General features: G+C 36.8%; 3 protein-coding genes across 5 annotated transcripts; 2 read left to right on the top strand and 1 right to left on the bottom strand.

Annotated features, from left to right (window-relative positions):
- Positions 1–275: 275 nt before the first annotated feature.
- LOC134796107 (ragulator complex protein LAMTOR4 homolog) lies at positions 276–1,001 on the top strand. Of its 2 annotated transcripts, XM_063768064.1 has the most exons (3): positions 276–417; positions 511–649; positions 755–1,001. In XM_063768064.1, the coding sequence occupies exons 2-3, from the start codon at positions 516–518 to the stop codon at positions 912–914; spliced, it is 294 nt and encodes a 97-aa protein (XP_063624134.1). In that variant the 5' UTR covers positions 276–417; positions 511–515; the 3' UTR covers positions 915–1,001. The 2 variants fall into 2 exon arrangements, with proteins under 2 accessions (XP_063624134.1, XP_063624135.1); XM_063768065.1 differs by lacking the exon at positions 276–417 and having other exon boundaries at positions 432–649.
- Positions 936–2,707, top strand: LOC134796105 (protein RFT1 homolog). Its single transcript, XM_063768060.1, has one exon. It carries the CDS (start codon positions 936–938, stop codon positions 2,619–2,621), a length of 1,686 nt encoding a protein of 561 aa, XP_063624130.1. The 3' UTR covers positions 2,622–2,707.
- Positions 2,708–2,790: 83 nt separating this feature from the next.
- LOC134796106 (vacuolar fusion protein CCZ1 homolog) lies at positions 2,791–9,733 on the bottom strand. Of its 2 annotated transcripts, none has more exons than XM_063768061.1 (11): positions 9,542–9,733; positions 9,364–9,461; positions 8,534–8,624; positions 8,248–8,310; positions 7,972–8,097; positions 7,504–7,676; positions 6,969–7,243; positions 4,420–4,604; positions 3,737–3,822; positions 3,154–3,281; positions 2,791–2,930 (listed from the first exon to the last, which is right to left on the bottom strand). In XM_063768061.1, the coding sequence occupies exons 1-11, from the start codon at positions 9,611–9,613 to the stop codon at positions 2,872–2,874; spliced, it is 1,356 nt and encodes a 451-aa protein (XP_063624131.1). In that variant the 5' UTR covers positions 9,614–9,733; the 3' UTR covers positions 2,791–2,871. The 2 variants fall into 2 exon arrangements, with proteins under 2 accessions (XP_063624131.1, XP_063624132.1); XM_063768062.1 differs by having other exon boundaries at positions 9,364–9,429; positions 9,542–9,641.
- Positions 9,734–10,028: the final 295 nt, after the last annotated feature.

The following is a 10,028-nucleotide window of genomic DNA, read 5'->3' as shown; positions in this document are numbered from 1 at the left end:
GTTATTTCAGTTTATCTGGGAAGATTCTGGATAAACTGAAATAACTTTCCCTATTAAAATAACCTTTTTATGAAATTATGGTAAAATATAATTTTGAAATTCCCGCGCTGTGGGAAGCGTAGAATTCAAATTCCTTGATTATTCCCGCCACTTGCATTTAAAAAAAAACAAACGTCAATATCGAGTTGTACTGACCACAGATACTTAACGACTAAACCACAAGTAGGCCAGACGTTTGTCTGATACGTAGTATCTTCTTAGTAGTTTGTGGACTCTTGTCTTTCCGCATAGACTATGTATGGTTGAACTATTTTAAATGATTTTTATTATGGAATTGGAACGTTCCCCAAATTAAAAAAAGAAAGAGCTGCCTTCCTGTCTGTCTAATCCGAATCCACTGTCAAAAAATTGTAAAAAGTGAGTTTTAAAATTAATAACATCGTAATTTGTAAAGGGCGTCCTACCACATCAATTAATGTATTGGAATAAGTAATTTGTGTAATGTTCCAGCTATAATGGACAAAATTCCAGACCAAATCGGTTACCTGGTGCTTACAGAGGACGGGGCTGTCCTCGAGTCTGGAGGGGAGCTGGAGAATGACGAGCGAGTAGCAACGATAGTGACAGACCTTATCAGCTTATCAAACAAGTTCGTACAATTATTTAATATCCCTTAAAACAGCTCTATTACTATCCAAACCAAAGAGGCTCAGTAATTTACTATGACTCATGCAATATTATTATCATGTTTCAGGGTTGATCCTGTGGCTTTTTCTCCCAGTGAACAGTTCAAGAAAATATCTATAACGTACGACGACCACTGGTTCCTAATTTGCATGTCCAATAAGAAGATATATGTGGTCAAAAGGAACATATCTCTTCCTGCAAGTGAACCTAATTCAGTTGTTGTTTGACCAATTCAAAACTAAGTCACCATGGGACGGAACTTACTAATGAGTAGTCTTGAAAATGCATCATTTAATATAATCTTCCAAATAATATTCCGTTGTGTAACATTCATTATCAATGCATGGGTGATTAGGAATGTTGGTCATGAGGTGTTAGGTATCATGAATGTGCGCCTGTTGCTGCTAGAGAGCACAATCTTGTTTCTCAGTAGGGAGCCATTCACCCGGGCATGCCTTGGACAAAAAGAAGAATTCAGCTGGCATCAAATTGTTAACCAAATTTGGCTTTCTGTTCCTCTCAGCTGTGTTCTGTCATTGGTGTTTGTTTACATCTGGCTGCACATATTACCTCTGGGCAATCCAGAATATGCTTTTCAGTATGCATTTGGCTGCTGGAGTGTAGCACTGTCTTGTGTCATAGAGTTATGTTCAGCCAACATGGCATTACTTGCACAACTGTTCTGTTTTGTTAAATTAAGAGTAGCATTAGACACTTTGCATATTTTCACAAGGACGGTTATATTCTTATCTATAATTATCTATGATAGGTCTTTAGCCTTGATTGCATTTTCATTAGCACAAGTGGGCAGCATTGCAGCTGTTGCCATTTTCTATTATTTGTTTTTCTATTGGTACATTAAAAACAAACCGTTATATGCCAAGGGCGCTCTTAAGAACAGCTATGTGCCGGATAATATTTTGCAAAAATTATACGAGAATGTTGATGACTTTAATTTTACATCTCTTAAAGATTTCTTACCTAAATGGTTGGGATCTGTGAATTCATCATTTAATAAGAAATTAAGTGCTTTAACTGTAAGTTTTGCTAAACAGGGTGTTGTGAAACAGTTGTTGACAGAAGGGGAGAAGTATGTGATGTCTGTAAGCCCTGTCATGAGCTTTTCAGAGCAGGCGACTTATGACGTGGTTAATAATTTAGGCAGTCTGGCAGCCAGGTTCATATTTAGACCCATTGAGGACAGTAGCTACTTCTATTTTACTCAAATGGTGAGCAGAGACTTGCCACTACATAAGCAAGACCAGTACAAGATACAGGAGTCCTGTGTTGTTTTGTCTCAAGTCTGCAAGACTGTTAGTTCAATTGGGTTGATTGTGTTAGTGTTTGGTCAGAGCTATGCTCACACATTACTGTGGATGTATGGCGGAGAAGCATTTGTTGCAAGTGGATTGCCAGTGCAATTACTCCGTAGCCACTGTCTGGCAATAGTCCTTCTAGCTGTTAATGGTGTCACTGAATGCTACACATTTGCTACAATGACAAGTGCACAATTGAACAGCTATAATTATTTAATGGTATTCTTTTCCATAAGTTTTTTGTTTTTATCCTACATTTTGACTTATACATTTGGACCAGTAGGTTTTATAATTTCTAATTGTATCAATATGTTTGCCAGAATCATGCATAGTATTCATTTTATAAGTAACAAATACAAAAATACTGGTTATAAGCCATTAGATGGACTGAATGTTGGAAAAGTCTTCCTCTTGGTGTTGTTTATAGCAGGGTGTATTTGCAAAATCTCAGAAAATAAATTGTTACATGTGTCTATCATACTGCACATAGTTATTGGTGCGGTGTGTTTTGCATCAGTCCTGCTGGCTTGGGCTTATGAAAACAGACAACTTGTTATTAAAATGTACAAAAAAGTCTTTCAGGCAGGGGAGACGAAAGAGAAAATATCAGTTGACTAGCATAAGAATGTTTGGTTAGTTTAGAATGTTACAGACTAGAGTTTTATTGTATTTATCAAATAAAGACATGTTTTATTCACATTAAATCTTAGTTTCATTTAAATTTTGAATAAAAAGGTTGTATAATAAAAGTTTTTTTAGGATGGAATAAATATCAGTATATATTTAAAATATATTTTTAACATTTGCATTACGTAAGTAACAATAATATTCCATATTTGGATTTTTCATAGTTCAATAATTTTAATACTTAAATAGGGTAGAAAAATATACCTTTCATTTGGACTTCGCATATTCGTTTTACCTCATCTGTAAAAGAAAGAGAATGAGAATACAAAGTACATAGTGAAGCTTTTAATATCTGACGATATTATAGTGTCTTACGACACTATCAATAATAATTATCATTAAAATTATATTGAGGTGAAGGTGAAGATCACTTGCACATCATGATAAAACAATTACCTATACCTATAGTAGGTAGGTACACTAAAAATGCCCAGACATTAAATAATTAGTTGATCAGTTTTACCTGCAATTTCCTTGAGATTTGCATTCTTTTCTTGGATTATGACATAAAATTCTCTCTCATTTGATGACTTGGCAGTAATCCAATATTCATCTGGTGTCTTGATAATTACTTCACCATAGTTGCCCAGACTGAAATAATAAAACATGATACATTAAACAACAAATAACTCAAAAGGAGCATAATTTCACAACAATTTATATCTTATTGCAAAGCTATTAAGGTCCTATATTAGAATCCTAAATTACTACAATAAGTTTAATAGCTAAGAATAAAATACCTATGTAAGAATATGTACTGAGTCGACAAATAGTTATTGGTGGTAGAAGAAATATTAAGACTAAGAAAGAAAACGTGCCTCCGGAGTTTCATAGCTCTATGTAGATTGTGCCTCATGGCGCCATTAATATGTTTTGTAATTAGATTGTCAAAATTTTGAGTTACCGCGTAATGTACAAAGCCTTACAGGGCCATCTACATCAGCTGTCTAATTCGAAGCACGATTTTTACTTAGACTTTACATCTCTTCTACAATTAATAACTCTGGAATTAGATAGAAAATATGTACTTAATTAAAATCCTTTACCTTTGTCTGTCTGCATGTATGCCAGCTATTATACTTAAAACTTCTGGTTTGATAGTGGTTGAAGGTACCAACTTGTTAACTGGAGACTGAAAACATGTTAACATTAATCTTGACATCGAAATAATATCCCACTTGAATCATTGTATTAAAAGACACAGACAAAGACTAGTACCTAAGTAAAATACTGCACTTTGTGACTAAATAAATTTGTGTCTGTTGAGGTAAAAGTTAGGTAGTAAGTTACTAATACAAATAACTTATTCATTTATTCACTGTAACAGAGAAGGACTAGGTCCACACTTAACCTTTGTCAAACACAAAAGCTGACACTCGGACGCCACGTCACCGAAGTGTCAAAACTGAAATTGAACTTTATGCGTATGCACGTAGGTCTATGTTGCTCTGTGGTCTGTGACCGATTAATCCGTCTTTGGCGTTGGACCTGCGGTGCGGATATATCGGTCATTGGCGTCCAAAAAGGTTAACTGATGAATATTAGACATTGAAATAAGATTCAAAATGATTAGTTAATTGTGATCAATGATGGTACAGTCATCAGCAATAGTATGTTACACAACTAGGGCCGCAAAAATATATGACGCGCTCTTATTGCGCTCCAAATAATGCTGATGACTGTACGAGTAAGAACTATTATTTATTCTGCGACGAAAGTAGGTACTTACAGATGTTTTAAAAGCAAGATTAAGTCTGTTGAAATAAACAAACTTGTTATCATTGCTCGATATCTGGGCAGTTTGGAGCGCGTGAAGGGCGCACTGTTCGCTGATGGCGGAAGCAATGGATGAGAGTTGGGGCCCGATGAATGCGTCCAGGGACTTGAATGTATCTAATTCAAGGTTGGTGTTGACTGTAACACCAAAAAATTTAAATTTCAGCCAGAATTCAAATGGTCTGGTCATCGAGCAACACGGAAGGGAGGCGGCATTCGCACTATTTCCCCTCTGCCGAGGTACAAGATTAGCGCGTCAATCTAATCTAGCGCGGGTAATAAAACTAGTTGCACTTGGATTTTTCACTAGACCGAGTCCAGACGCGCGCGGGAACACTGCTCCACAAAAATGCCTGTTTGCTCGGTTTTTAGGGTTCCGTACCCAAAGGGTAAAACGGGACCCTATTACTAAGACTCCGCTGTCCGTCCGTCCGTCCGTCCGTCCGTCCGTCTGTCACCAGGCTGTAGCTCGTGATCTGTGATAGCTAGACAGCTGAAATTTTCACAGATGATGTATTTCTGTTGCCGCTATAACAACAAATACTAAAAACAGAATAAAATAAAGATTTCAGTGGGGCTCCCATACAACAAACGTGATTTTTGACCGAAGTTAAGCAACGTCGGGCGGGGTCAGTACTTGGATGGGTGACCGTTTTTATAGATAATGGTACGGAACCCTTCGTGTGCGTGTCCGACTCGCACTTGCCCGGTTTTTTGTTATAAAAAGAGGTCGGGGACATCAAATTTTCAAAAAGAAAGTGTTACATTTCACATGTAATATTTTTTTTTTACATATCATACGTTTAATTACATTCAAACACAATTATTATATTTTAGTCTCATGTAATTGTTGGATTTATCGATTTTGCTCGCTCAGTACAAATTGCGGATCGGTCGAGCGACAAATCCGACTTCTCATCTCTCAGAATACAATAACATACGTCAACGAAAATGTGTTAGTGTGCGTGTTGTGACACTTGTCATTCGTCAGTACACAAAAAGAGATCGAGGTTTGCAAGATTTGTCTTTGACGTGTGTCATTTTCTACGCATTTGTGTCGTCATTACAGATTGGATTTTGTATGTAAGTGTGTGAGAAGTGCGACTGTGTGCACCTTTCCCCCCGCGAAAAATGGCAGAAAGATTTGTACGGTGAGATATCGCTTGGGCCCCTCCCTCCCGATGTGTCGGAAGCCGGCGTTGCTCGAAGTTAGGGTCTGGTTGTACAATACCATTCTTCCAAGATTTTTTTTTAAGTACAATGTTGGATTCGCTAAAATTAATCATATGAGCCCGATCACGAGGGGAGGGGCCTAGCAGTAGCCACCGAAAAGTTCTACTTTCCATTTTCTGGCTACATCATCATACCAAAGCACAGATTAATAAATAGTTACTACGTAACAGATACTTCATTCCCAAACAAAAGCGAAAATACCTACGCTATAATCGCCTACAAAACCTTAATAATAATACCTGCTGCTCAGGACAAGAAGAAATGTACCATAAGTACGCGCATAAAGAGTCGAGACTGTGTTGCCCGCCGTGCGAGTCACGTGCTAACGCGTCATCGTAAGAATGCGCTAGGGTTGTAGGCATCTACCTATGATGATTATTGTAATAAAACGAATGTTGCGGATCAACCATATTTTTTATTAGTCAATGAAATATGTTTTAGTCTTATATAATGATTTTTTTTTTCCCTTCTCGGAATTCTCTGTTATTAAATTTTATAGTTGTAAATATCCTAAATCGCGTAAATAATTTTAATAAATACTCAGGAGCAAAGCAACGGAAAATCAACGGTGTTTAAAAGTTGTAATACGGTGCTACCAGGCCGATTAATTATTACGTCGTCAAAATTATTTAAAAATACTTTTTCTAACCCTTCAATATAATTATTAAACGATTCAGGTGGGACCTTCAGCCCGCCATAAAAAGATGAATCTTTATTATAGGCTTTTTCCTTTGTTTTTTGACTTTTACACTCATTTACTGCACAATAATTACGTGGTTTCGGCATTTCGAAGCGTAAGCGCGGGAAACGTGCGGTGCGAGCGTTCACGCGAGCGTTCGGCGGCCCTCTGTCGGTTGTATCGTCGACGATACGCCGAGCGGTAGGCATATAGGGCGTGGCCTTGAGCGTGTGACGGAGGCCTGACCAAAGCTCGATAATTTCAGTTAATATACATACATACATGCCAATATATTATTTGGCATTGTCGCTAAAACTCTTCGGTTGAAGTTGCGGTTTTAATGCCCCATTTAGACGATGCGAGGGCCCGCATGTGATTTCGGGTACATTAATCGATTAATTGAATTAATTCTAAGTTAGTAATTAATCTACAATGTAGTGAAAAAATACGTCTAAATGGGGCTCTACCCTAACGCCATTTGAAAAGCGGAAAGTGGGGTAATCTTGTGAAAATTTATTTAGGAGGAACCCAACTTTGTATATGTAGCTCTACTCTACAGTCATAATAATATACTTGTCTTTAATACTAACCATCAACTGTAAAGCAAACTGTAGCGCTCAACGTCCTATAAATAATGAGATAATATTCCTTTTCTTCCGGCTCATCTTCAAGCATGAGATGAACTTTAGTCAGCTGTTGTAAGTCCTCCCGTGTCCTAATGCCGTCACGTGGCATGATGAAACGGCCGTGTCTCTGTGCTGCGGCCACGGCCCCGCCTTGGAGTTCCTTTTCAATTTGCTCGGGTAGGAGCTTTTGTACTAAGTACTGGTAGAGTGTGAGCATGTCGTCTGTTGATAGTGCGTTCCTGGAAGGTGTTTTAATTGTGTATTAATATATGGTACCATGCAGACAAAAGGGTTACTGGGTAATTCCACGAAAAAGTAGCGCGAGCCCCGAATGCCACAATTTCATTGCGTGTTCTTGTATTGTATTGTAGTTCGGGCGACTTTCCGCAACTCGACGACTGGCGCCTATTTTGCGTGTTGCGTGTTCTTTTATTTATTACCTACTGATGCAAACGTTACTCTTGCGTGGAATTATCCTACTTGTATTAAACTTACTCACCAAATCAACTGCTCATTGTAAACAAAAGAGATACATTTAAAATCAGGATAAGTGACTTCAACCAGATCTATGAAGCACAAAACTTTGAAGAAGGAATTTTTGTCCAGCGGCAGGTAACTTATTCCTTGAATTATATCATTAATATCATTTGTGAGATTTTTAGATGTTATATACTGCAACAAAAACATTTATGTTATCATTCATATGGGATAAGAGTGTGAATATTATTAATTTCACATGTTCTTATTACTAGGTGAGTGCTAACTAAATCTAAATAAATTAGGTGGTGGTTATTTCTATCCTATAATTGAATGTGTATGTTGATGGGCCTTATTTATATACACATGTAAGTATTTAAAAACAGGAATTTTGCTGAATTCATGTTCAGCAAAGGTTTTTAAGGTAAACTGCTTAAATATAAAAAACAACCTGCTAGCAAAATGAATACTGTTTTAAGGTAGAACTTACCGGTCCAAAGAACTTTTCACAAGTGGTATAAATTTCATCAGGCGGAATATTTTGAAAGGGCCCTACAAACATTTTGAACATTTTGTAGGCTGATTTCAACAGATCAAACATAACAGATGGCTCAATCTGGAACAAAAACATCATTCACTACAAATTAGCATTAATGTGGCTGTAGTCTAAATTATAACACAATTTGAATCTTTTTGCATGACAAATAAGGTTTATATTTGAATGGATAAATTTGTGTTTTAAAAAATTTAAATAAATTTAACTTACCACATCTCCTCTACTTTCTCCAATGGCAGAAAGTGCTTTTGTTGTATAAGGTATTCGAACAACCTGTAATAAAGTACACTTTACATAAAACTTTTCTAGAATGTTAGGTAGAAATTACTGGCGGCTAAAGTTTACTACTCTGGGAGTCTTTTAGCCTTTAGTTTGAGGATGGCAGCCTAGCAAATATTTATAGCTTTATTCAATTTTATAGAGAACATTAAATATAAGTTTAATAAGTAGATAAATCATAGGGATATTATGATAAAGTAAATTAAGTATATCTTACCAGAACCATCCAGTAACCTTTCTCTGGTTGATAGAAAATGTGTCTTTTAGTCTGTGTTTGCAGTGCTTCACAAGGCTCAGAAGAAAATGTACTGAAATAAAAACATTGTTTAAGAATATAAAAAAAGTACAACACTTTAAATGAAAGAGATTAGTTTTTGTTACTCAAGTAATCCCCTCCCCTCTCACCTCAAACAACATTACATTAACACTTTCGCAACCAGGCAAAATTTCAAACAATACCCCAGAAACCGACAGTACTCGCTAGTCGGGCAACAACGTGCAACTCAATGCCGCACGCCGCGAACCCGCTAGTCGGGCAAGCGGCGGACGCTCAGGGCTGTGACAAGTAACTTTCGTATAAGTACGTGGATAAAATTAAATCTGCAGTCTCATCTGTTTAGGCTCCCGTTTTGCTCTTTATTGATACATACCCGTGTATGCAATTTCACGTAACCAACTAATAAGAATTTTTATTTTGTAATCGCATTAGGTAAAGTAAATAAAAATACAAAGTGAAGTAATAAAATAAAATAATCAACGGTACCAACTATTCGACCACATAATAATCAGAAGACTTACAATTTTTTCTGATAGTGGCAGTGGCAGCCCTGAGGTAGTGAAGATGCAATGCTTGCCCGCCTGTCGGGCACTTCGGCGTCGAGTGTAGGTTTATATCTCTTGCCCGAGAGTCGGGTACGCGGTGTCGAATGTGTTAAATGAAATGAATATTCATCTCTGATTGATAAAAATACACATCTTGACCCCATCTCTACTAACTTTAGATTCAGAAGAGAAAATATTGTATGTAGTCAGTAATAAGATACTCACGACATAAATTTGACAACTGCCTCACATAGTCCGACCTGAAGCTTACGCCCATCTCCACTCACTTGACTCGGATGGAAGAACAACACCCTTTTCAGTTCCTGTCCAAATTACAATAAAACAGCTATACTTTATATTAAAAAAGGCCATCATTCATTGAATAATAAATTAGTGAACGTACTTCTCCTTCCTTAGGCCCAAAGCTCGAGTTAAATATAAAGAAGGAGTGAATTTTCGTTTTCACATCTATCATTTTGGTAGATTTCGCTATATGGCGCGCGCTGACAACTGGCACTTTACTATAAAATTGAAAACGAATATGCACCTTACACTTGGTAACTATGTAATTTCATTAAAAATGACAACTTTATTAATAACAAATTTAATATTATTGGATACGGCATACACCACAAAAACACAAGTGTTGCGTTGAAATGACAACAGATTAACAGAACTGTCAAGTTGACAGTGATTTGGCAGTTGTGAATGACACTTGGAGTGTATATGTCGCAGAAAGAACTTTTAACCGACAAAAACACGCAAAACTGCTTTTGACTGAGCATTGGTCATAAGTAGTTTTACCTGAAAATCATTGGTTAATAGTAATTGTGACTGTTACTATCAGTCAAAAGTACTCGCAGAAATAGGTAGGTTAGGGTTATTTTTTT

The sequence above is a fragment of the Cydia splendana genome, chromosome 13 (genome assembly GCF_910591565.1).
Source record: "Cydia splendana chromosome 13, ilCydSple1.2, whole genome shotgun sequence".
Taxonomy (NCBI): Eukaryota; Metazoa; Arthropoda; class Insecta; order Lepidoptera; family Tortricidae; genus Cydia; species Cydia splendana.
This window is presented reverse-complemented; position numbering and strand designations above follow the sequence as displayed.

Bases quoted from the DNA above. Each gene is read 5' to 3' on its own strand.
- LOC134796107 (XM_063768064.1), top strand. From the start codon at position 516: ATGGACAAAATTCCAGACCAAATCGGTTACCTGGTGCTTACAGAGGAC. The intron at 650-754 runs GTTCGTACAATT...ATCATGTTTCAG, and splicing joins CTTATCAGCTTATCAAACAA to GGTTGATCCTGTGGCTTTTT.
- LOC134796105 (XM_063768060.1), top strand. From the start codon at position 936: ATGGGACGGAACTTACTAATGAGTAGTCTTGAAAATGCATCATTTAAT.
- LOC134796106 (XM_063768061.1), bottom strand. From the start codon at position 9,613: ATGATAGATGTGAAAACGAAAATTCACTCCTTCTTTATATTTAACTCG. The intron at 9,462-9,541 runs GTACGTTCACTA...TAATTTGGACAG, and splicing joins TTGGGCCTAAGGAAGGAGAA to GAACTGAAAAGGGTGTTGTT. The intron at 7,677-7,971 runs GTAAGTTCTACC...TTTTTGTTGCAG, and splicing joins GTGAAAAGTTCTTTGGACCG to TATATAACATCTAAAAATCT.